Source organism: Anolis carolinensis, unplaced genomic scaffold (assembly GCF_035594765.1).
Source record: "Anolis carolinensis isolate JA03-04 unplaced genomic scaffold, rAnoCar3.1.pri scaffold_10, whole genome shotgun sequence".
Lineage (NCBI taxonomy): Eukaryota > Metazoa > Chordata > Lepidosauria > Squamata > Dactyloidae > Anolis > Anolis carolinensis.
The window spans coordinates 19,656,582-19,683,479 of NW_026943821.1; the positions used below are offsets into that span (position 1 = coordinate 19,656,582).

At 45.0% G+C, this 26,898-nt stretch overlaps 1 protein-coding gene across 21 annotated transcripts in view; it reads right to left on the reverse strand.

Annotated features, from left to right (window-relative positions):
- The window catches only part of macf1 (microtubule actin crosslinking factor 1), a 319,723-nt gene that overhangs the window by 86,269 nt on the left and 206,556 nt on the right, over positions 1–26,898 (reverse strand). For 16 of the 21 annotated variants that reach the window (XM_062962874.1, XM_062962875.1, XM_062962878.1 and 13 more), the window contains 16 exons: positions 25,218–25,445; positions 20,963–21,112; positions 19,135–19,368; positions 18,362–18,589; positions 17,082–17,597; positions 14,985–15,161; positions 14,695–14,818; positions 13,245–13,453; positions 11,669–11,989; positions 11,099–11,268; positions 10,735–10,891; positions 10,525–10,642; positions 8,675–8,740; positions 7,348–7,589; positions 5,999–6,128; positions 4,159–4,358 (listed from right to left, as the gene is read on the reverse strand). In XM_062962874.1, the coding sequence (XP_062818944.1) occupies positions 4,159–4,358; positions 5,999–6,128; positions 7,348–7,589; positions 8,675–8,740; positions 10,525–10,642; positions 10,735–10,891; positions 11,099–11,268; positions 11,669–11,989; positions 13,245–13,453; positions 14,695–14,818; positions 14,985–15,161; positions 17,082–17,597; positions 18,362–18,589; positions 19,135–19,368; positions 20,963–21,112; positions 25,218–25,445 (3,270 nt within the window). The remainder of the gene's footprint in view (positions 1–4,158; positions 4,359–5,998; positions 6,129–7,347; positions 7,590–8,674; positions 8,741–10,524; positions 10,643–10,734; positions 10,892–11,098; positions 11,269–11,668; positions 11,990–13,244; positions 13,454–14,694; positions 14,819–14,984; positions 15,162–17,081; positions 17,598–18,361; positions 18,590–19,134; positions 19,369–20,962; positions 21,113–25,217; positions 25,446–26,898) is intronic. The other 5 variants (XM_062962877.1, XM_062962876.1, XM_062962873.1 and 2 more) reach the window with 1 other exon arrangement.

A 26,898-nucleotide genomic window follows, 5' to 3' on the forward strand; every position in this document is an offset into this window, starting at 1 on the left:
AATAATAATCAGCTGATGACTCAAAATGCAGACGGTGCAAGGAAGCTGACGACACCATTGATCATACCCTCAGCTGCTGTAAGAAAATCACACAGACTACAAACAGAGGCACAACTATGTGGCCCAAATGATTCATTGGAACTTATGCCTCAAGTACCACTTCCCAGCAGTAAAGAACTGGTGGGATCACAAACCTGCAAAGGTAATGGAAAATGAACACACAAAGATATTGTGGGACTTCCGAATTCAGACTGACAAAGTTCTGGAACACAACACACCAGACCTCACAGTTGTGGAAAAGAAAAAGGTTTGGATTATTGATGTCACCATCCCAGGTGACAGTCAGATCGATGAAAAACAACATGACCTCAAGATTGAACTTCAAAGACTCTGGCAGAAACCAGTACAGGTGGTCCTGGTGGTGATCGGCACACTGGGTGCCCTGTCAAAAGGTCTCAGCCGTCATTTAGAAACAATAGACATTGACAAAATTACGATCTGCCAACTGCAAAAGGCCACCTTACTGGGATCTGCACGCATCATCCGAAAATACATCACACAGTTCTAGACACTTGGGAAGTGTTCAACTTGTGATTTTGTGATACAAAATCCAGCATACCTATCATTGTCATACAATGTTGTTGTGTCAATAATAATAATAATAACAATAATAATAATAATAACAATAATAATAATGGTGTCCAGGAGCAGTTTGTACATTGGCATAATGGGCCATTTGGTTCAGTGTATAATCCTTGAGATGATGTTTAGCTGAAAGTTCAACCTGGTTCCTACAAGACTTGAGTTCCCTGACCAACGGCAACTCTGTCTTTGGCAAATCCAGGTTTAATAACAACAATAGCAATAGCAACAACATTATGTAACATGATTTTTGTTCCTGGGTTATAAATGTCATTTCCTAGTTAGTTCTAACATTAAAACATGGGAAAAGTATATTGAACTGCAAACATGTCTTTGCAGGAGGGACATCCTGCAGCACCTTTTGCTCTAGTTTTTCAATGAATATCTCATGGAGTCTCAACTCATTCAACATAGTTTGTGGCAGCCACAAAAACAAAGTTTCTGGAGTAGAACAACTACTTTCAAAGTAAGTACTGCACAATTGAACAGGAAATAACACTTTCAAACCAGGAACAGGAAATTCCTTCTTATTATCCAACATATTCCCTTATCCAACATTCTGCCGGCCCGTTTATGTTGGATAAGTGAGACTGTAGTTGTTATCCTCCAGAAACTTTGTTTCTGTGGCTGCCACAAATGATGTTGAATTGGTTTAGACTACAAAATATTCATTGAAAAAACTATAGCAAAATATGCTGCAGGATGTCCTTCCCGCAAAAACAAAGTTTGGGCAGATTAATAAACCTTTTCCATGTTTTTATGATAGAACCAATTAGGAAATGACATTTATAACCCAGGAACAAAAATTGTGTTTCATAGTGTTATTGTTCCTTGTGTAAACTCAATGTTTCAAGAAGAAAGGTCAGAAGCGTAGCCAGTCTCTCTTACTGGGAAAAATCTCAATAGATCCCAAGGGACTGCCACGATCCTTAGGAAAACGTCCGGCCTTTGAAAGGCACGGCAACCATTTCAAGACCTCCATTCAAGAAGGCACTTTTAATGAGTCCAAAGCCTGCGTAATACAAACTGACGAATCAGTTCAAAGCCAAACAGCTCAGTCACACGGCTGAGAAAAAAAGAAGTAGTATTAAGTTGGCTGACCATATCGCTCAAGGCACATTTGGCAGCGAGGCGAGTTTCTGGAAGGCTTGTAAAGGAACTGCAGGGACAGAATTCTAAACAGGATTTCAAAAAATGCAGGAGCCGATGACGACACAGGAAAGGCATCCCAGGGCTCTGTCTGATTTGTCCTGTTGCTGCTTCTAAAGGCATAAACCAAATGGCTGGAGGAGCGTCAATCGCATTGGCTGGGAGATCTCTCTCCCTGAATAACCAGCAACAGAGTCATAATCCTCAAAAATGTAGTGGGAGTGGGGAAATATAACGCAATGTAACAAAATTTGAAAAAAAATTCTGTTCCTATTTTGAGAGTGTTATTTCCTGTTTAATTGTGCGGTCCTTACTTTGAAAGTAATTGTTCTACTCCAGAAACCTCGTTTTTGTGGCTGCCACAAATAATGTTGAATTGGTTGAGACTCGACCAGATATTGATTGAAAAACTTTAGCAAAAGGTGCTGCAGGATATCTGCAAAGACGTGTTTGTAGTTCAATAAACTTTTCCATGTTTGTATGATAGAACTGATTAGTAAAGGTAAAGGTTTTCCCTGACATGAGTCAAGTCGTGTCTGACTCTGGGGGTTGGTGCTCATCTCCATTTCTAAGCTGAAGAGCCGGCGTTGTCCGTAGACACCTCCAAGGTCATGTGGCTGGCATGACTGCATGGAGCGCTGTTACCTTCCCGCCGGAGCGGTACCTATTGATCTACTCGCACTCTGGGGGTTGGTGCTCATCTCCATTTCTAAGCCGAAGAGCCGGCGTTGTCCATAGACACCTCCAAGGTCATGTGGCCACTGGCATGACTGCATGGAGTGCCGTTATCTTCCCGCCGGAGCGATACCTATTGATCTACTCACACTCTGGGGGTTGGTGCTCATCTCCATTTCTAAGCCGAAGAGCCAGCGTTGTCCATAGACACCTCCAAGGTCATGTGGCCACTGGCATGACTGCATGGAGCGCCGTTATCTTCCCGCTGGAGCGATACCTATTGATCTACTCACACTCTGGGGGGTTAGTGCTCATCTGCATTTCTAAGCCGAAGAGCCGGCATTGTCCGTAGACACCTCCAAGGTTATGTGGCCGGCATGACTGCATGGAGCGCCGTTACCTTTCCGCCAGAGCGGTACCTATTGATCTACTCACACCCTGGGGGTTGGTGCTCATCTCCATTTCTAAGCCGAAGAGCGGGCGTTGTCCATAGACACCTCCAAGGTCATGTGGCTGGCATGACTGCATGGAATGCCGTTACCTTCCCGCCGGAGCAGTACCTATTCATCTATTCTCATTTGCATGTTTTCAAACTGCTAGGTTGGCAGAAGCTGGGGCTAACAGCGGGTGCTCACACGCTCCTCAGATTCAACCCTGCAACCTTTTGGTCCACAAGTTCAGCAGCTTAGCGCTTTAACATGCTGCACCACCAGGGGCTCTTGATAGAACTGATTACTAAGACATTTATAAGGACATTCGGTAAAAGAGTATGTATTTGCAGTTTAATACACTTTCTCCATGTTTTTATGATAGCACAAATTAGGAAATGACATTTATAACCCAGGGACAAAAACCATGTTACACACTATTATTATTCCATTTATCAATTCTCTGAGGGACTCAAGATGGCTAACAACTGCATCTCTTGAGGTAGAAGCCTCATGGCCACAGTGGTCCTAGTGCTACTATGTACTACCAATGCCTCCCTTATTCTGGCCAGGGACCGCCATAGAAGGTGGAGATACACTCTCTACAGGGGCTGGGCTGTGGCACAGGCTGGTTAGCAGCCAGCTGCAATAAATCACTCTGACCAAGAGGTCATGAGTTCGAGGCCAGCCCGTTGGGGTGAGCACCTGACAATTAAAATAAAAAATAGCCCCTGCTTGTTGTTGACCTAAGCAACCCGAAAGATAGTTGCATCTATCAAGTAGGAAATTTAGGTACCACTTATATGTGGGGAGGCTAATTTATGACACCATAAAAATCATCCAGCCGCAGTTAGAATGAGGAAGTTGCCATCGCAGTGGATGATGAAGCCTCCTGTGGCTGGAATCAAGCATACCCTCAGGAAGCTGGAAGTTGGAGAAGGTTTAAATTGCCTCTGCATCTGTTTCTGTCTCTGTCCTATGTTTATATTTCATTGAATGTTTGCCTTGTATGTGTACAATGTGATCTACCTTGAGTCCCCTTCGGGGTGAGGAAGGCGTAATATAAATACTGTAAATAAATAAATAAATAAATAAATAAATACACCGTTGGGAGCATTCACTCATCGTGGAAGACGGCAGTGCACACAATTAATAAAATCCTCGATGGAGGAAGGCAGGCCTCCTTTGCAGCCTCCTTGAGCAAACGCTCCACTGACCATGGGCCTCCCAAGCCAAAGAGCCTCTGCCGGAGCAGCCTTCTCACCTGAACCTGCTGCTTCTGGGCGCTCAGCATGTTGGGGTCAATGGAGAGGGGCCCCAAGACACTCATCATGAGCTCCTTCTCCGTCAGCCAGGGTCGCAGCTGTCCTTCCGCCACCTGGAAGCTGGCCAACTCGCGGGCTGATTTTTCCAGCTTCTGCTGCCGCTCCGTTGTCACCTGGTTGGCACGCTCCCAGCGGGAATCTGCAGGACAGGGACAAAATGAAGTTCAACAGGGACAAATGCAAGAAACTTCACTTCGGCAGAAAAAATGGAATGCAAAGAGACAGAATGGGAGAAGATGCCTGGCTTGACAGCAGTACGTGTGAAAAAGACCTTGGAGTCCTCGTGGACAACAAGTTAAATATGAGCCAACAATGTGATGCGGCAGCTAAAAAAGCCAACAGGATTCTGGCCTGCATCAATAGGGGTATAGCATCTAGATCAGGGGTCTCCAAACTAAGGCCCGGGGGCCAGATGCGGCCCTCCAAGATCATTTACCTGGCCCCCACCCTCAGTTTTATAATATAATATTTTTATAGCATTTTAAATAATATATTTTATATACATATAATATTGACAATAATATTATAATGTTATACAATATAATACTAATAATACCATATAATAATATTAATTATATTATATATTACATATAATATTACAGTATAGTGGTATAGTTCAATATAGTAATATATAATGCCAATATTGTGCTATGCTAATAATATAATATATTGTATGTACATACAGCTGCTCTGAGTCCCCTTCGGGGTGAGAAGGGCAGGATATAAATGTAATAAATAAATGTAGTAAATGAATAAATAAATAATTTTAGACTTAGTCTCGCCCAAAGTCTGAAATGACTTGAAGGCACACAACAACAACAACAATCCTAATTAACCTGACTATCTCATTGGCCAGTAGCAGGCCCACACTTCCCATTGAAATCCTGATAGGTTTATGTTGGTTACAATTGTTTTCATTTTTAAATATTGTATTGTTCTTTCATTGTTGTTGTTGTTTTGCACTACAAATAAGACATGTACAGTGTGCATAGGAATTTATTCGTTTTTTTTCCAAATGATAATTTGGCCCCTCCACAGTCTGAAGGATTGTGGACCGGCCCTCTGCTTTAAAAGTTTGAGGACCCCTGATCTAGATCCAAGGAAGTCATGCTCCCCCTCTATTCTGCCTTGGTCAGACCACAACTGGAAGACTGTGTCCAATTCTGGGCACCACAGTTGAAGGGAGATGTTGACAAGCTGGAAAGCATCCAGAGGAGGGCAACTAAAATGATCAAGGACCTGGAGAACAAGCCCTATGAGGAGCGGCTTAAAGAACTGGGCATGTTTAGCCTGCAGAAGAGAAGGCTGAGAGGAGACATGATAGTCATGTATAAATACGTGAAGGGAAGTCATAGGGAGGAGGGAACAAGCTTGTTTTCTGCTGCCCTGCAGACTAGGACACGGAACAATGGCTTCAAACTACAGGAAAGGAGATTCCACCTGAACATTAGGAAGAACTTCCTCACTGTGAGGGTTGTTCAGCAGTGGAACTCTCTGCCCCGGACTGTGGTGGAGGCTCCTTCTTTGGAAGCTTTTAAGCAGAGGCTGGATGGCCATCTGTCAGGGGTGCTTTGAATGCAATTTCCTGCTTCTTCGCAGGGGGTTGGACTGGATGGCCCATGAGGTCTCTTCCAACTCTATGATTCTATGCTTCTAGGGACACCGTCGTTGGAGGCACACTCCCCATGGCTCCCAGGGATGTTTCCCATGCTCCCCACTGACCCCATTGACTGCTTTCGGACCTTGCACAGTTTCCGAGAGGCCCCAAAGGCTATATACCTAAGTCCTCCAAGGTCCTTTTCCAATTCCCCGCTTCGGGCGAATCAGGGTATTTCTGCAAGAGTCCAGAGAGTGATTCCTTTGCTTTCTGGACCTTCACGGAATTCTGCTCCAATTCAGTCAGAAAGACCTGCAGAAAAGGAAGAGGGGAAGAAGAAAGCCACAAAAGAAAGAGAGAAAGTGAGTTTGGGCACGTTGAACAATGCATTTGCAGCCCTCATCCAGCAGAAGGAAATTGTGGTGAAATAAAAGGGAGGAGAAATAAGTGCAGTGTTGTGTGTTTCCAGGATGTATGGCTGTGTTCTAGCAGCATTTTCTCCTGATGTTTCGCCTGCATCTGTAGAGCTGTGGCGCAGGCTGGTTAGCAGGCTGGTTAGCAGCCAGCTGCAATAAATCACTCTGACCAAGAGGCCAGCCCATGTCGGGGTGAGCACCTGACAATTAAAAATAAAATATAGCCCCTGCCCGTTGCTGACCTAAGCAACACAAAAGATAGCTGCATCTATCAAGTAGGAAATGTGGGTACCACTTATATGTGGGGAGGCTAATTTACGACACCATAAAAATCATCCAGCCGCCGTTGGAATGAGGAAGTTGCCGTCGCAGTGGATGATAAAGCAGCTGCTCCCCCTGCGGCCGGAATCAAGCATACCCTTAGGAAACTGGAAAAGGTTTAAATTGCCTCTGTGTTTGTCTCTGTCTCTGTTCTATGTTATAACATTGAATGTTTGCCTTATATGTGTACAATGTGATCCGCCCCGAGTCCCCTTCGGGGTGAGAAGGGTGGAATATAAATACTGTAAATAAATAAAAATAAATACTTGGGGTCTGTTCCAACTCTATGATTCTGTCTATCTAACTCTCAATCCTATCTATCATCTCCATGGCAGAGCCCCTGCTTGTGTAGTGGGTGACTTGAAGGTTGGGTTGCTGACCTGAAGGCTGCCAGGTTCAAATCCCACCCGGGGAGAGCGCGGATGAGCTCCCTCTATCAGCTCCAGCTCCATGTGGGGACATGAGAGAAGCCTCCCATAAGGATGGTAAAAACATCAAAACATCCGGGCATCCCCTGGGCAACGTCCTTGCAGACGGCCAATTCTCTCACACCAGAAGCGACTTGCAGTTTCTCAAGTCGCTCTTGACACGAAAAAAAGTATCTCTATAGCTGGATGGCCATCTGTCAGGAGGGATTAGATGGTGCCTTCCATCCTGGCAGAAGAGGGTTGGACTAGAATGTACTTGGGGTCTCCTTGGGGTCTGCTTCTTTCCTGGAAGAAAAGGGTTGTGGTCTCCTCCAACTCTATAATTCTATCTATCTATATTAAACATGTGTGTGCATTTGTGCAGACCTTGTTGTGTTCAGCCTGGGCTCGGACGGCTTCCGGCTTGGAAGGCGAGGCGGACGCTTCGAGGGCATCAAGAGCCCGCTCCTGGGACTCCAGCCAGGCCAGGGCCGAGCCCACCTCCTCCTTGGCCTCCCGCATCTTGGCCAAAATAGCCGCCGCCTGCTCTCTGCGCCCGCGCAAGTTCCCCCCAAGACCCTCGTATCTCAGGTTTACGTCCGAGACGTCGCACTGAATCTCCGTCAGGTCTGCAGCAAGGAAAGGGGAAAGGACTCTGTTTACATATTCGGAATCGAAAGGTCAAGGTGGGTGTTCTCATAACACACTAAGCATATCGGCACATCGTTCACTACAAAGTATTTTTATGTCAGTGCAATCCACACACACACACATTACATAAAAGCATGTTTTCTGCATTCTCTGATGGAGGAACATGGCCAAATTCTCAGATATGTTACATTATAAGGGGGCCGGGCTGTGGCGCAGACTGGTTAGCAGCCAGCTGCAATAAATCACTCTGATCAAGAGGTCATGAGTTCAAGGCCAGCCCGTGTCAGGGTGAACACCCGACAATTAAAGATAAAATGTAACTCCTGCTCATTGCTGACCTAAGTTGCATCTATCAAGTAGGAAATTTAGGTACAGTAGAGTTTCACTTATCCAACACTCGTTTATCCAACATTCTGGATTATCCAACGCATTTTTATAGTCGATGTTTTCAATATATTGTGATATTTTGGTGCTAAATTCATAAATACACTAATTACTTCATAGCATTATTTTGTATTGAACTACTTTTTCTCTCAAATTTGTTGTATAACATGATTTTTTGGTGCTTAATTTGTCAAATCATAACCTAATTTGATGTTTAATAGGCTTTTCCTTAATCCCTCCTTATTATCCAACATATTCACTTATCCAACATTCTGCCAGCCCGTTTATGTTGGATAAGTGAGACTCTACTGTACTACTTATATGTGGGGAGGCTAATTTACGACACCATAAAAATTATCCAGCCACTGTTGGAATGAGGAAGTTGCCGTTGCAGTGGATGATGAAGCAGCTGCTCCCCCTGTGGCCAGAATCAAGCATACCCTCAGGAAAGCTGGAAGCTGGAGAAGGTTTAAATTGCCTCTGCGTCTGTCTCTGTTCTATGTGTATATGGCATTGAATGTTTGCCTTATATGTGCACAATGTGATCTGCCCTGAGTCCCCTTCAGGGTGAGAAGGGCGGAATATAAATACTGGAAATAAATAAATAAATATTGGTTGTCCCAATCCCTGAGGAATACGAGTACTTCATCAAAATAGTAATGGATTCTGGGTTGCTCACCTTTGCAGGTGTGGTATCCATTCACGCTGTTGCTGGCCACACTTCCCCCGGATGGAGGCACAGACCCTGAGCAGAACGAGACGAACAGAACGACACCAACAGAATGGGTTAGTGGTTCACTGAACAGAAAATCGGTGCCAAGTTCCCTTTTCTGGGCAATGCAATTCGAGGGGTCCAGAGGAAGAGGACCACTAAAAGGGTCTAGAGACCATGAATAATCCCTCAAAGAGCTGGGTCTGTTTAGCCTCCAGAAGAGAAGCTTGAGAGGAGACATAATCGCATGTGTTGTCGAAGGCTTTCAGGGTTATTGTGTGTTTTCTGGGCTGTATGGCCATGTTCCAGAAGCATTCGCTCCTGACGTTTCGCCCACATCTGTGGCAGGCATCCTCAATATACCTCACAACCTCTGAGGATGCCTGCCATAGCTGTGGGCAAAATGTCAGGAGAGAATGCTTCTGGAACATGGCCATACAACCCGGGAAACTCACAACAACCCTACAATTGCCATGTTTCAATACCGAAAGGATGTCATAAGGCAGAAGGCGCACACTTATTTTCTGCTGCCCTGGAGACAGGGGTTCAAATGACAGGAAAGGTGATGTGATGGCAGAATATAAATTAACTCTTTCCATGATAATCTACCCAATAAAGACCTTATATTGCTTCTCATTACATGCTCAAAGGATGGAGATGGTGTTCTGAAATGGCATTCCATGACCTTCAGGATGAAAGTAAGCTTGAAGTTAGTTTATAAAGGAAGGAAGGAAGGAAGGAAGGAAGGAAGGAAGGAAGGAAGGAAGGAAGGAAGGAAGGAAGGAGAGAAGGAAGGAAGGAGAGAAGGAGAGAAGGAAGGAAGGAAGAAAGGAAGGAAGGAAGGAAGAAGAGAAGGAAGGAAGGAAGGAAGGAAGGAAGGAAGGAAGGAAGGAAGGAGAGAAGGAAGGAAGGAAGGAAGGAAGGAAGGAAGGAGAGAAGGAATGAATGAAGGAAGGAAGGAGAGAAGGAAGGAAGGAGAGAAGGAAGGAAGGAGAGAAGGAAGGAAGGAGAGAAGGAAGGAAGGAAGGAAGGAAGGAAGGAAGGAAGGAAGGAAAGAAGGAGAGAAGGAAGGAAGGAGAGAAGGAAGGAAGGAAGGAGAGAAGGAAGGAAGGAAGGAAGGAAGGAAGGAAGGAAGGAAGGAAGGAGAGAAGGAAGGAAGGAGAGAAGGAAGGAAGGAAGGAAGGAAGGAAGGAGAGAAGGAAGGAATGAGAGAAGGAAGGAAGGAGAGAAGGAAGGAAGGAAGGAAGGAAGGAGAGAAGGAAGGAAGGAGAGAAGGAAGGAAGGAAGGAAGGAAGGAAGGAGAGAAGGAAGGAATGAGAGAAGGAAGGAAGGAGAGAAGGAAGGAAGGAAGGAAGGAAGGAGAGAAGGAAGGAAGGAAGGAAGGAGAGAAGGAAGGAAGGAGAGAAGGAAGGAAGGAAGGAAGGAGAGAAGGAAGGAAGGAAGGAGAGAAGGAAGGAAGGAAGGAGAGAAGGAAGGAGAGAAGGAGGGAGAGAAGGAAGGAAGGAAGGAAGAAGAGAAGGAAGGAGAGAAGGAAGGAGAGAAGGAAGGGAGGGAGGGAGGGAGGGAGTTTGTACCGGACTAAGTGGGAACTTGGAGTGTCAGAGTAGTGGTTTGAACTCTAGTCTCCCACTAAAAAAGTTTCCTCCCCAAAGTTCCACCAGTCGTCCTCCAGAAGGACAGAGATATATCCTATTTACAGGAATCTAATGCTCCTTTTTTTGGCTAAATTACCTTGCCAAAATTAGATTCGACGGCCTATAAGACTCGAGGAAATAAATGCATCTGGAAAAGATGCCCATGGCTTCCCTCTTTCCTACCTGTCTTGGACTGGGCATCGGGAGCGGTGATCTCGACAATGAGGCTCTCCAAGGCCGTCCCTCTCCGGCCGATCTCCTCCACAAGGACCCCTTTTCCGGCCCACTCTTCCAACAAGACCTAGAAGACAGACACAGGCGGGAATCAGAAAGGGCAAAGCGACAGCCTTAACGTCTCAAGACCCCAAAGCCCATTTGCAGCCAGGTGCCCACCTCAATCTGCTGCATCCGCTTCTCCAACTCGTGGGTCCCCAGAGAGGTCTCCGTGGGCGGGATGTGGGCCTCCGTCTCTTGCATCCAGTGCCGCATGGAGCCCACCAGTTTCCGGAATTCATCCAGCTGCTCCTGGCAGGACGAGGCGCCTTTTTCCCTGGGAAGGAATGACACAGTTTTTAAAATAAGTAGAACTGTGACTCTGTCTCATTTTTAAAGTGTCCAGCCCTTCTCAATAAAAAGCATTGGGGGTGTAAATCGAAGGATTCTGGCCAGTTTGACCATGGGTTTTCCATCTGACCCTGGCCCTCCAGTGGCCACCAAAACCAGCATCAGTCACCATTGTTCCCAGTCAATGTCTTACCTCTCCCTTGCTGTCTTCTGCAGCTGTGCAAAGTCCTTCCGCAAACTGCGCACTTTCTCCTGGTGCGAGGAGGACCCCGCTGGTGCAAATCCACAGGCACTAAGCTCCGCGGTCAGGCTTTCCAACATTTCCAAGTCTTCGTGCCGCTGCTTCATCTCCGAATTGAGCTCCTGAAAGGACAAGGCAGGGGAGAACATGGGTGTCAATGACAGCCTTTCCTGATCCGGCACACGACTCAAAGCTGGCTCCCTGTGGCACCTTCAGCCTCATGTTTTACACCTCCAAAGCTGCATCTACACTGTAGAGTTAATGCAGTTTGACACCCCTTTAAGTGCCATGGCTCAATGCTGGGGAATCCTGAGAGTTGTTGCCTTGGCAGAGATGGCAAAAGACCTTATAAAACTATACCTCTCAGGATTTGATAACATTGAGCCATGGCACTTAAAGGGGTGTCAAACTGCATTAACTCTACAGTGTAGATGCAGCCTTGGAGGTGTAAAAATGTCACTTTTGCTGAGGCTGAAGGTGTAGCCGCACTCTTGGCTACACCTGCAGCCCTGGAGGCCTCACCTGGATCTGCTGGGAGAAGTGGCCGATGTCATGGTGGGGCTGGTTCCCTGCAGCCAGCATCCGGCCCCGGGTCTCGGTGAATTGCTCCAGGGCCTGGGAGAGCTGCTCGTGCTGCTCCACTTTGGGCAGGAGCTCCTTGAGGGTCTCCTCCTCCTTCTGCCGCCGCTGGCACAAGCTCCCAAAGCGCTCCGTCAGGCTGTCCAGCTGGCTCCGCAGGGCCGCCGCTGCCGCCCCGCTCTCGGCCGCCTCTGCGAAGCGTGCCACCATGCCCTGGGTGGCTTCCAGGAGGCTCCTCTGCCGGTCCAAGTCCTGCTTCAGCTTCTGCAGAGAGGAAGGAAGGCGAGGAAACGGGTCAGGGCCAAAGAGGAGCTCCAGGTACTCCTGAAACAGCTTCACCTTTTGCTTTAGCTCAGCACTAAGATGACTGTATGATGTGGATCTAACTTTAATTTCAGTGAGGTAGGTCTAGTTGTATCCAACTCTGGGGGTTGGTGCTTATCTCCAGACGACGTTGTCTGTAGACATCTCCTAGGTCATGTGGCCGGCATGACTGCATGGAGTGCTGTTACCTTCCTGACAGAGCGGTACCTATTGATCTACTCCCATTTGAATGTTTTCGAACTGCTAGGTCGGTAGAAGCTGGGGCTAACAGTGGGTGCTCACCCCACATCCCAGATTCTAACCGCCGACCTTGCAGTCAGCAAGTTCAGCAGCTCAGCGGTTTAACCCACTGCACCACCAGGGCGCAGGTAATTTAGCCAGAAAAGGCGAGCATTAGATGTGAATAAATTGGATTGTAGTAGTTATTATTATTATACTATGTGACACCAATTTTGTTACTAGGTTATAAATGTCATTATTTCCTAATTGGAAATTTTTGTTTCCAATTTTTGTTTCCCCAAAAATAAGACAGTGTCTTATTTTAATTTTTGCTCCTAAAGATGTGCTAGGTCTTATTTTCAGATGATGTCTTATTTTTCCATGAAGAAGAATTCACATTTATTGTTGTACAAAAAAATTAACATTTATTATAAACTGTACAGCAGTTGCCATCAGAAACCAGCATAACCAGACAAACTGTGACTCCTATTAAGAATTTCTTGTTACTACCATTATTTTCATGTACAACAATCCATAATACGTACATTTACCGATCCTGAATGCTCTGTTGTTCTGTTTGGCAGGCATGCTTCCAAACAAAAACTTTGTTAGGTCTTATTTTCGGGGGAGGCCTTATATTTGACAATTCAGCAAAACCTCTACTAGGTCTTACTTTCAGGGGATGTCTTATTTTCGGGGAAACAGGGTAGGAGGGAACATCCTGCAGCACATTTTGCGATAGTTTTTCAATGAATGTCTCAATCAATTCAACCTAATTTGTGGCAGTCACAAAAATTAAGTTTCTGAAGTAGAACAACTACTTTCAATGTAGGTGCCACACAATTAAACAGGAAATAACACTTTCAAAGCAGGAACAGAAAAATATGTTACATAGTGTTATTACAAAATGTTTAGCAGTATTAGTGGTACTAGCAGCTGTCATAGCAATGGCCCCTGAAAGTAAGGAGAGGCTCACGGTGTTGTTGGCGAGGGCCTCCTGGACGGCAGCGGCGGAGAAAGGGGTTCCTTCCTGGCGCTGGAGGCTCTCCTCGATGTGGGCCATGGACCGAGCCAAGCCCTCCAGTCCCTCTTGGACGCTCTGCGACTGGGCAATGGCCTTCTGCAGGAGGTCCGAGCGCTCCGCCATGCGACCCCAGAGGCCCTGGAAACGGCTCATGACCGATGCTGCAGGAGAGCAAAATGAAAGGCAGGAGGAGGGAAAGAGGAAGAAACACTGGTCAATGCAACATCCCACTCATCAATACAGGCATATCGATCTTGTTTGCTGCGTCATAATAAAATAATATAGAATAATAATAATATAGATAGATAGGCAGGAGAGAAAGAAAGTGCTATTATTATTATTTAATAATAATTTAATAATAATAATAATAATAATAATAATAATAATAATAATAATAATAATAATAATAATTCGCCATACCAGGTGACAGTCGCATTGACAAAAAACAACAGGAAAAACTCAGCCGCTATCAGGACCTCAAGATTGAACTGCAAAGACTCTGGCAGAAACCAGTGCAGGTGGTCCCGGTGGTGATTGGCACATTGGGTGCCGTGCCAAAAGATCTCAGCCGGCATTTGGAAACAATAGACATTGACAAAATCACGATTTGCCAACTGCAAAAGGCCACCCTGCTGGGATCTGCACGCATCATCCGAAAATACATCACACAGTCCTAGACACTTGGCAAGTGTTCGACTTGTGATTTTGTGATATGAAATCCAGCATGACTATCTTGTTTGCTGTGTCGTACAATAATAATAATAATAATAATAATAATAATAATAATAATAATAATAATAATAATAATAATAATAATAGCACTTTCTTTCTATCCTGCCTTTGTCCCCATAAGGGACTCAAGGCATCTCACTATAATATCACTGTGTTGTCAGAGGCTTTAATGTTCAGCATCACTGGGTTGCTGTGAGTTTTCCAGGCTGTATGGCCATGTTCCAGAAGCATTTTCTCCCGACGTTTCGCCCAAATAATAATAATAATAATAATAATAATAATAATAATAATAATAATAATAATAATGGAGCCTCTGGTGGCCTAGGGGATAAAAGCCTTGTGACTTGAAGGTTGGGTTGCTGACCTGAAGGCTACCAGGTTTGAATCCCACCCCAGAGAGAGCGTGGATGAGCTCCCTCTATCAGCTCCAGCTCCATGCGGGGACATGAGAGAAGCCTCCCATAAGGATAGTAAAACATCAAAACATCCGGGCGTCCCCTAGGCAACGTCCTTGCAGACGGCCAATTCTCTCATTCCAGAAGTAACTCCGGTTGCTCCCGACACGAAAAGAAAAAATAAATACAGGCAGACTCCGTGACACAGCATGTGGACTGGATTAACTTTGGGGTTTCCTTCCAACTCTATGACTGCAACAAGGTTGCATGAGTACCTGTGGTTTCCTGAATGCTCTTGTGGTCGGGAACGGGGGCTTGGTGTATCTCCAGAAGGGAGCGGGATGCCTTCTCCAGCTTCTCCACCGGCACCTGATGCTCCGCAAGGTCCTCCTGCAGGCGCTGCAGCAAGCAAGCGAGAAGAAGCATCAAGAAAAGTTGGAGCAGAGACAGACATGCACCTGGACGGGCCAACCGCGAAGCCAGAGCTTTCCAAACCTTTCAGAATTACTGGGGACAATGAGGTCCAGGTCTAGCCCAAAGCGGGACTCACCGAGAGCATGCCTACCTTGGCGCTGGCCAACTGCTTCTGCAAAATGGCCGGATCGGAAGAAATGGGTTCGGAGAGGAGGTTGGACACGGCGGCCTCGCTCCTCTGGAGCCATGTCTGGAGGGCGTTTGCAATATCTTGGAATTGCTGAGAGCGGTCCAGAAGCAGGTTCAGGTGGGATCCAAGGGCTGCGCACTGCAAGGAGAAGTCAAAGGTGAAGCAGATGCTTCCTGGATCCATCCAAACCATGCGTCCATACATGATAACAACAAAAAGATCCTAGAAGCTTTCACAATACAAGGAGATGTCTGGGCTCAAAACACTTGCCAAACACATACTTTGGTGCCTCAAATGTCACAAAAGCAAGGGACCAAAATTAAATTAAAAAGTAACCCATCCTTGGTATTGGCTTGCTTGGTCGCTGTAGAGTCTCATTACAATGCAATAAGAGCATCAAAAATGTAAAATGGGTAGACATTAGACACACAGGTGAAGATAAGCCCATCATGACTTCATATAGTTTAGAAAAGTGGTTCCCAACCTTTGGGCCTCCAGATGTTTTGGACTTCAACTCCCACAGTTACTAACAGCTGGTAAGCTGGCTGGGATTTCTGGGAATTGAAGTCCAAAACACCTGGAGGCCCAAAGGTTGGAACCACTGGTTTAGAAGTAGTAAGTTACAAATAAGTCATTGTACTGGTCAATACATTTTGGTGCCTCCAACGCTAGCCATGTTTCTGGGTATATCTGACCTGCTGATTCCAAAAATGGCACAATTTTTCCTCAATGAGTTCTAGTTTTTGAGATATAGAACATATGCCATCTAATAGTTGCCATCTGCTCACCAATAGGAAACCATATTTTAATCTTTCTCTAACATTTAATATTTTTTCTTCTTCCACCTTATGTTCTACAAATAATTCTAGCTTATGTTTCTATCTTATGTTCTACAAATAATTAGCTTCTACTTATTCTAACATTAACACATACATGTGTGAACAATTCATATTTCCAAAGTCTTCTCCTTTCCCTTCAGACAGCTCAGTGGTTCTCAACCTTCCCAATGCCACGACACCCTAATACAATTCCTCATGTTGGGGTGACAACCAAGAGGATCTGAATCGTCTGAAGATCCTCTAAAGATACCAGCCACAGATGCAGGTGAAATGTCAGGAGAAAATGTCGCTAGAACACAGCCCTACAGCCTGGAAACCACACAACGCCCCAAAGTTTTTGCAGTTTGATAAACTTTTTATAATGTTTTTATGATAGAGCCAATTAGAAAAAGATATTTATAACCCAGGAACAAAAACTGTATTACGTAGTGTAATAATAACAAGAAACCAGAGCAAGACAATTCTGGAAAGTATCACTTTTACAGGCAAGAGGACACTACAGCTAGAAATACAATCCAACGATTTTCCCTATATACAGTGAGTTCTACCTGCTTCTCCTGTGCTTGCCTAAGGAATCAAACCAGTAGCATAGCACCTCTGTAGGAGAGTTTATGTAGGAGACTTTATGTAAGTATATATGCTCCTGTCTTCAATGCTGTTACTATATTTTGTAATTTGTAATTTTTTATCCTGTACAAGTGTCTCTAGCCACTCATATGTATTCCCTGTAGGTTCACTCCGTCATTGATAATGATACACTGAATTGATATACTCAAAGAACGTAATTGACTACTCCAGGTTTTCCATACCTGCATAACCACCACCTGAGAAAGACTACACAGTCGAAACCGGTAGTGGATGGTGACTAACCTTGGACTTGTTTAGAGCATTGGATTTCATAAAAGGAATCACTTACTTGGACGTTTAAATTTGGACTCACAATTAGAGATTTATACAGTCCTCCATGAGGAACATGAACTCTGGTGGGCATTGGACTCACAAACTCTGAATATAGAGTTTTACTTTCTCTGAATATAGAGTTTTACTTTCTATGAATGTATGTGTGTTGGTAACACGTGGATTATACTTTGGTTTAATTGCTGTTGTATAGTTCATATCGTTGGATTGCATTTCTAGCTGTAGTGGCCTCTTGCCTGTGCATTTCAGGGAATCCTTTCTAAGTATCACTTTTACCCCTCTGAATACGGATCTCTGGTACCTTGGAATGTAGAGTGCCATATCTCTTGGTGGCGTCCTCCAACTTGCTCGTCACCAAGGCACCAGTAGATGAAACCTCTGGTCCGGCCGTGGCCTTCTCCGCATCTAGCACCTTCTGCCCCGACATGGTCACGAAGCGCAGGTCCCCTTTGTGGGAGATGACGTCCTCCGAGAAGCTGCTCTGCCGGTGGAGCATCGGCCGCAGGGCCTCGAGGCCTCCGTCTCCATGATGCATCCGATCCAGCTCCTGCTCGGCTTGCAACAGCCAGGCTTCAAACTCCAGGTGGTCCCTCAGGAACTTCTGCAGCTCATCCTGTAAGGATTGCACCTGCTTAAGCTGTGCCTCCGACTGCGACAACTTGGAGGCGTATTGGTCCTTCAGCTCATCCAGCTTCCCTTGCAGTTGTTGTGTCTCCGCAGGCGAGAGGTTGTGTCCTCGCTTCTCCAAGAATGCTTGGGCCGACTGCGCTGACAGGAGGACCTCCTGCTGCTGGGAAAGAAGCTCCTGGTGGTGGGCCTGGAAGGGATGACAAATTCCATACAGAATTATAAGGAGCAGCATTTGTTTAGCTTGGTGAAAAGAAGGCTGAGGGAAGGGGACATGGAATCATAGACTCACAGAGTTGGAAAAAACCGTATGGGCCAGGCAGGAAAAATACATTCAAAGTACCACCAACAGATGACCACCCAGCTTCTGTTTAAAAGCCTCCGAAGAACTCTGAGGCAGAGAGTTCCACTGCTGAACAGCTCTTCTTATATGGTCAGGAAGTTCTTCCTGATGTTCAGGTGGGAATCCCCTTTCCTGTTATTTGAACCCATTCCTCCATTGAATTCTATCCTCAAGAGCAGCAAATAAACAAGCCTGCTCCTCTTTACGACATCCTTTCACATATTTATACATGGCTATCATGTCTCCTCTCAATCTTCTCTTCTGCAGGCCATGCTTAAATCTCTGAAAGGCTGTCCTTTTGAGCAGGGGGGAAAGCTTGGTTTTCGTTAGAGACAAAGACATGGACCAATGGATTCAAATGGCAGAAAAGGAGATTCCATCAAAGCACTGGAGAGAACTTCCTGACTTATTTGAAGGATTCAAAGCAGAGGCATGGAAAGCCTCCCTTACTTTCAGCAGAAGACACTTCCCATAACTCTGCCTTTTCCCAGCTTTGTTTGCTCTTTCCAGCTGGCTGAATAGCTTCACCTTTATGCCATCTGTCCAAAAAGGCCAATAAAAGGTTTATGGGTGGGATTTGAACTTTGATCTGTCCACCAGAGCCCACTCACCTTCAAGCTTTGGAAGTGCAAATCAAGGCCTTCCTCGACTCTGTCTGCCTCTACCGGTCGGCCATCAGGAGTGTCTGGAGTCCTTCCGTCTTTCTGATCTCCTGCTTTTTGACTCAATGAGAGTGATCTACTTTTGGTGGACTCCCTGGACTTCTCCAATGAAGACATCCAGTGCAGAAGGGATTCAATCTTGTTGTGGTTTTCCTCAAAGTCTTTGACAGCTTTGACCTGAAAACAAAAGAAAGGTAGATATTGTTGGATTATGGTTGTATGTTTATGAAATGTAAATCAAGTGTTTTCTGCTGTTAGGCAAGAGTGTGTGTTTCAGTAATGAAACAGTTAACAGCAGGCTAGTTTTGACTGACAGCCTGCTATGACCTATCAGGCATGATCTCTGAGAGTGTTGAGCTGTGCTTGCCGAGGTGAGAAGCAAGAAGAAGAATGCCAGCTCAGAGCGATGGCTTTTGCTGTGCTTTGTAAATATTTTATAGATACTGAAATAAATGTTTGGACTCTAGACTAGAGATGTCTTTGAGTCTGACATTGAACCGAGGAATTGGTGTGGCAGAGGATTGCAACCAATCCATCAGGGTGCTGGAGAAAATGATTGATGGAGTCTGAAGAAACCCACCCGGCACGCACCCTGATTTCCACGTTTACAGATATTTTAAGGAAGAAGGAAGGAAGATATGTAAGGATTACAGGAAGGTGGGTGGGTGGGTGAGCTGGATGGGTGGGTGGGTGGCTGGGCAACCCGCTGGGGAACCCCTGACCTTCTGGGTCTGCTGCTGGACCACGGTGCTGACGGCGCTCTCCAGCTCCTTGTGTGTGGCTTCCACTCTTTCTTGCAGGGACTGGAGCTGCTCCTTGGCCTGGCCATGTCTAGCCCGGAGGGAGGCCAGCTCCTGGGGGTCCAGCTTTGCCTGGTTGTCCTCCATAAACTCCTCTGTCGCCTTCAAAATGCCGGCAAATGAAGCTGAGCGGCTGTGCATGTTCCGCTGCAGGTCCTGAGGGCAGAGAGGAAACACCATGAACACTCTTCATCCACCCCTACCTTGATTTCTCAACTGTCTACACAAAGAAGGAGATTTCGCATCCCTTCCCATTTAAAGAACAAAACCAATTAGCAGGTTGTCAATGGTTGGAATCACTGGGTTGCTGTGAGTTTTTTGGGCTGTATGACCATGTTCCAGAAGCATTCTTTCCTGACGTTTTGCCCACACCTATGACAGGCATCCTCAGAGGTTGTGGGATTTGTTGGAAACTAGGTAAGTGGGGTTTATATATCTGTCGAATAATGTTCAGGGTGGAAGAAAGAATTCTTGTCTGCTTGAGGCAAGTGTAAATGTTGCAATTGGCCAGCTTGATGATGATGATGATGATGATGATGATGATTAATAGATCTCGTTTGCTGTGTCATACTATGTCTTTGTGTTAATAATAATAATATTATTATGCGTTTGTCTCTGTCTCTATGTTATGGCATTGAATGTTTGCCTTGTATGTGTGCAATGTGATCTGCCCTGAGTCCCCTTCGGGGCGAGACGGGCGGAATATAAATACTGTAAATACATAAATAAATACAACAATAACAACAATAATAATAAACTTTATTTATATAACGCCCTCAGGGAACTCAGGGTGGTTTCCAATACAACAGAGAACATACAAGTTAAATGATTAGCATTGAATGGCTTTGCAGCTTCAAGGTCTAGCTGCTTACTGCCTGAGGGAATCTTTTGTTGGGAGGTGTTAGCTGGCCCTGACTGTTTCCTGACTGTTTCCCTGATGGGATTTCCCCTTTTTTAGTGTTGTTCTTGGCTACCAGTATTTAAAAAATTCTAAAATCAGTAAAGTAAATAAAGAGCAACACTCAAAAAACACTCAAAAAACAAAGCAGCCAGACCTTGAAGCTTCAAGGCCATTCAATGCTAATCAAGGTAGCCAATTGCAAAGGTTACACCTTCAAATGTGGCAACAACAGATTTGAACAGGATACCAGTGCAACCACTGAGACAAAGGGGCTGGGCTGTGGCGCAGGCTGGTAAGCAGCCTGCTGCAATAAATCATTCTGACCATGAGGTCATGAGTTCGAGGCCAGCCCATGACGGGGTGAGCACCCGTCAATTAAAAAAAATAAAAAATAGCCCCTGCTCGTTGCTGAGCTAGCAACCCGAAAGATAGTTGCATCTATCAAGCAGGAAATAAGGTACCACTTATAAAGTGGGGAGGCAAATTTAACTAATTTATGACGTTGGAATGAGGAAGTGCCGTCACAGTGGATGATGAAGCAGCTGCTCCCCCCTGTGGCCAGAATTGAACATCCCCTCGGGAGAAGGTTAAATTGCCTCTGCGCCTGTCTCTGTCTTGGTTCTATGTGTATATGGGTATTGAATGTTTGCCCTATGTGTATATAATGTGATCCGCCCTGAGAAGGGTGGAATATAAATACTGTAAATAAATCAATAAAGACATGGAGCAGAAAGGACTCGGTTGCAAGACGTAGTCTTGCCCTCCCATCTCAAGTGATGCTCGGCACAGGGACCTGTCCTTGGCATCCATCTCATCCCCAACATGGTCTCTTGCAAGTGCTGCACATACCTTGATGTCGCTCTGCTTCTGCTCCAGCAGAGAGAGCTCCCCTTTGTGCATGGCTCCCTGGGGGTCCTGCAGCCGGGCCTCGGCTTGGTTCATCCAGGAGCACAATTCCTCCAGGTTCCGGCTGCGGATGACTTGCTGCTCTTGGAGGGTCTGTTTGGGTGGAAGGAGTTTGAAAAACAAGGCAGGGATCTCCGTTATTACCCATCAAGTAAAGCAGTACAGGCACAAATGCAGGAAAGCAAGTCACAAAACAGGAAACAGAGAATGTCAGTGGGCCACAAGGTGCATTTTCTCTCCCTCTGTCCTGCTTGCCTTAAAGTTTGCTCTAGGCAAGAGTTTGGTTCCATTGTCTGGAACAGAAGTGTGCAAACCATTTAGAAATGGACCATTCCCAAATTGAATTTAACTTTTTCTCTTTCGTCCCTGTATCCAGAAACAGGGACAAGTGATTACAGTAGAGTCTCGCTTATCCAACGTAAACGGGCCCGGGCTGTGGCGCAGACGGGAGAGCAAGCCAGCTGCAATTAACTGCAATGAATCACTCTGACCAGGAGGTCATGAGTTCGAGGCCGCTCGAAGCCTATGTTTGTTTGTCTTTGTTCTATGTTGAAAGGCATTGAATGTTTGCCTATATGTGTATATCTGTAATGTGATCCACCCTGAGTCCCCTTCGGGATGAGAAGAGCGGAATATAAATGCTGTAAATAAATGTTGGATAAGCGAATATGTTGGATAATAAGGAGAGATTAAGGAAAATCCTATTAAACATCAAATTAGGTTATGATTTTACAAATTAAGCACCAAAACATCATGTTATACAACAAAATTGACAGAAAAAGTAGTTCAATACACGGTAATGCTATGTAGTAATTCATCATCATCATCATCATTTAATTACTTATTAATCGCCCTCCATCCAAGATGCTCTAGGTGATTTACAAGATAAAATTGTAGATAAAAATACATACATACAAATATTGATAAAATTAACATAATTACTGTATTTATGGGCCCGGGCTGTGACGCAGGCTGTTAAGCAACCAGCTGCAGCCAATGCAATAAATCACTCTGACCAAGAGGTCATGAGTTCGAGGCCAGCTTGGAGCCCCGTGTTTGTCTTTGTCTTTGTTCTATGTTAAGGCATTGAATGTTTGCCTTATATGTGTAATGTGATCCGCCCTGAGTCCCCTTCGGGGTGAGAAGGGCGGAATATAAATACTGTAAATAAATAAATAAATAAATTTACGAATTTAGCACCAAAATATCACGATGTATTGAAAACATTTGACTACAAAAATGCGTTGGATAATCCAGAACGTTGGATAAGCGAGTGTTGGATATGCGGACTCTACTGTATTTGATAAATTGTCAAAGAAGAAAGTCTATGGGGATATTGCAGGGGACGAAAGAAGAACGGGTGGGAATCCAACCTTTTTCCGGCAAACTCCAAATTGGTTTTGCTTTCCAAAATAACAATATTCTTTTCTTTTCTTCTTCTGCAGGAAGCTGAGGCCAGACATAAATGATTTGCACACTGCAATGTATGCTCTTTTGGGACTGGAAAGCAATTAACACACTTTTCGCTTGAGGACACATTTCCAGTCCAAAAGATACTTTGCGGGGGAAACAAAGTATCTTTTGGACACATTTCCAGTCCAAAAGATACTTTGTGGGGATAACAGAGTATCTTTTGGACACATTTCCAGTCCAAAAAATACTTTACTTTGCAACTTCAGAAAAGGACTTTCCGGAAAGAGGGAGAGAAGATGCTTTTGGAGGTTGCACCAAAGTCCGACCTAGCGCATCATCCCTGGAGTCATTGAGCATGATGTGTCGCCCTGGACCGTTTCCCTTTCCCTTCGGTGCCCTAATGATCAAAACACACAAACTCAAGCCAAACGGGAAGCAGGGTTTTTCTCTGAGTCGTTTCAACCAAAATAAACCAGAAGAGCTGGTGGAAAAGGGGAAGAGAGAGAGAGATGAAGAGAGCGCACACTGCTTTAAATAAAGCCCTCTTCGGCAGCAGAATGAGATCCTCTGGCCTTAAGGATGGGAGTGCACACACTGAATCTGAAAAGGCAAAGCAAACTGGTTAATATACACACACAGAGAAAAAGAGACAGACCAGGCATACACTGCGGAAGGACAACGGTGAAACAAAACGTGGATTAATAGCGCCTGAAAGTGGGAGGTAATAGGGGGGCATGCAGCGGAGGGGCGCAAGGAGAACAATGGCGCACAAAGGACCCCCAATTGGTGCTTTTCAAGGTGTGATGCTAGGCTCAGAAATATGTCCAGCCCTTTAGAAATTATTATCATCTGAAAGGAGATGACAGAAAGTGAGGTGGCATCTTCTGAACAGGGACACAGGCGGCCAAACAAATACCACAGGGGTGTTAACCCTTCCCTGTACTATCGAAAGCTTTAATCTATATCTATATCTCTATCTATCTATATATGTAATGTGCACAGTTAGGACTGAGTTAACAACAAAACCACTGGGCCAAATCACACCAAATTTGGCCACAATACTAATCACTTTCCAAGGAGTGACCTTGCAGCTTCAAAGCCTGGCTGCTTCACACCTAGGGGATTCCATTGCTACCCAACTTGAATACCACTGAATACCCTTGCAGCTTCAAAGACTGGCTGCTTCATACCTAGGGGACTCAATTGTTGGCCAACTTGAATACCATTGAATAGCCTTGCAGCTTCAAAGCCTGGCTGCTTCACACCTAGGGGATTCCATTGCTACCCAACTTGAATAACATTGAATACCCTTGCAGCTTCATAGCCTGGCTGCTTCATACCTAGGGGATTCCATTGCTACCTAACTTGAATACCACTGAATACCCTTGCAGCTTCAAAGCCTGGCTGCTTCATACCTAGGGGATTCCATTGCTACCCAACTTGAATACCATTGAATACCCTTGCAGCTTCAAAGCCTGGCTGCTTCATACCTAGGGGACTCAATTGTTGGCCAACTTGAATACCATTGAATAGCCTTGCAGCTTCAAAGCCTGGCTGCTTCACACCTAGGGGATTCCATTGCTACCCAACTTGAATAACATTGAATACCCTTGCAGCTTCATAGCCTGGCTGCTTCATACCTAGGGGATTCCATTGCTACCTAACTTGAATACCACTGAATAACCTTGCAGCTTCAAAGCCTGGCTGCTTCATACCTAGGGGATTCCATTGCTACCTAACTTGAATACCACTGAATACCCTTGCAGCTTCAAAGCCTGGCTGCTTCATACCTAGAGGAATCCTTTCTAGGCTGCCTTGAATGCCACGAAGAAAACCCCACTTAGGACTACGCTACAGCAACTTGTGGCCGGGCACAGCTAGTATATATATGTTTTTGGCTGGAATTAGACTTTAAAAATGCACCTGTTTTGATTTGTAAACAAATTCAACTTATGAACAAACCTATAGAACCGATCTTGTTTGTAACTTGGGAACCGCCTGTATGTGTATATATAGATGCTCAGACACATACATGTACATATATATCAATTAAAATGCATCCTTCTTCTTTGGGAATCCTAAAATTAACTGACTAGGAGTTTCCAATGCCTTGGCAATACAATACCCACCTTTCAGCCCAGGCTCTCAACTCCGAAATTAGAACAATCCCCAAGTGGTGTTTTCCAAGCCAAGATGCTGAACTCAGAAACACACCCAGCCTTTTAGAAATTGTTACTAGCTGAAAGGAGGTGATGGAGAGGAGCCAAGTTCATAGCACATGGAAAGAAGAGTCTTAACTCTTCCTGCACTAGCTTTGAGGCAAGGGGAGAGCTCTCCTTAGAAAATGCTCTTTTTCCTCATATGATTTTTTTTCATGTCAAGAATGACTTGAGAAATTGCAAGTCGCTTCTGGTGTGAGAAAATTGACCGTCTGCAAAGACGTTGCCCAAGGGACACTCGGATGTTTTACCATCCTGTGGGAGGCTTCTCTCATGTCCCCGCATGGAAGCTGGAGCTGACAAATGGGAGCTCACCCTACTCCCCGGATTCGAACTGTCAACCTGCCATAACAAAGGTTTAACCCACTGCATCACCGGTGGCTCTTTCCTCCTATGATGACTTGAATACACTTCCTCTCTTATGCTTCTGAGTAATTGTATCATATGGGGGTGCATGCTGAGGATGGCACAAATTGCACGAGTGTTGTTAAAGACGACGGGGCGCCTGAGCTCCGTTGCCGGTTAAATAGGATGCAAAGCAAGGGTCCCTGTCTCACATCCGTCACCTGGTCGGTCTGCTCCGCTCGCAGGAGGCAGACCCGCAGGACCTCTGTCTGGGCGGCTACTCTCCCCGAAAGCTCCCGGAAGGAGCCTTGCAGTTCGTTCAGTAGCCGAAGGAGCTGCCGGCTTTGCTCTGGGCTCAGGTCTTGTGCATTCTCCGAGATGAAGAACTGGATGTCCAGGGCGGCCGCATCCAGCTGCGCTTTGGTGTCGGCGAGGGGCTCCTTCAGATCCTGGCCATCAAGAGGAGACAAGAACAAGGCAGTCAATGCAAAAGCCAGAGAAGGAACATGAGAGGTTGTTATTATTATATATTACTACTAGCTGTGCCCAGCCACGCGTTGCTGTGGCGAAGTATGGTGTTATGGGAAATAAAGTATTGAGGAATTGGTGGTAGTTAAGGTAAAGGGTAAAGGTTTTCCCCTGTAGAGTAAAATCTCACTTATCCAACATTCGCTTATCCAATGTTCTGGATTATCCAATGCAATCTGTCTTTTAGTAGTCAATGTTTTTGTAGTCAGTGTTTTAAATTCATTGTGATATTTTGGTGGTAAATTTATAAATACAGTAATTACTACATAGCATGTAGTAATTACTGTCCACGGAACTACTTTTTCTGTCAAATTTGTTGTATAACATGATGTTTTGGTGCTTAATTTGTATTGTACCTAATGTACCTAATTTGATGTTTAATCGGCGTTTCCTGAATCCCTTCTTATTACCCAACATATTCACTTATCCAGCGTTCTGCCAACCTGTTTATGTTGGATGAGTGAGACTCTACTGTATATTTATAATCTTATATTATCTGCTTAGAACTGGATTATATGAGGCCCCTTCTACACAGCTGGATAAAATGCACACTGAAGTGGATTATATGGCAGTGTGGAGTCAGGATAATCCAGTTCAAAGCAGATAATATAAGGTTATAAATGGGTTATATAGCTGTGTGGAAGGGCCTTGAGTCTACACTGCCATACAATCCAGTTCAAATCAGATAATCTGTATTTTATAGGCAGTGGGGAAGAGGCCTAAGTGAGGCCTAACTATGCCTGTCCCCTGGGCTGCGTGGGTTGCTAGGAGACCAAGTGGGCGGAGCTTAGCCTTTTAACTGGCAGCAATTGGGAAACAGGAAGAAAAACAATTATTCCTCTCCGTCTAATTAGGACTTTATTTTTCTTTCCTTTTTGTTGTATGAACTTAGAGGCATGGATAAGGGGTTGTGCTACCAAGTTTAGTGTTTCTGGGATGTGTAGTTTTGTTGTTTTGTCCTAGGCCGAAATTTCATTACCCTTTTATATATATAGATACAGTAGAGTCTCACTTATCCAAGCTAAACGGGCCGGCAGAAGCTTGGGTAAGCGAATATCTTGGATAATAAGGAGGGATTAAAGAAAAGCCTATTAAACATCAATTTAGGTTATGATTTTACAAATTAAGCACCAAAACATCATGTTAAACAACAAATTTGACAGAAAAAGTAGTTCAATACGCAGTAATGTTATGTTGTAGGAATTTAGCATCAAAATATCATGATATATTGAAAACATTGACTACAAAAATGGCTTGGATTATCCAGAAGCTTGGATAAGCGAAGCTTGGATAAGTGAGACTCTACTGTATGTGATGACTGTAGAGAGGCTCATCTATGCCTGAGGATTTCAAAAGCGTCCTCTTCAGTTCTCT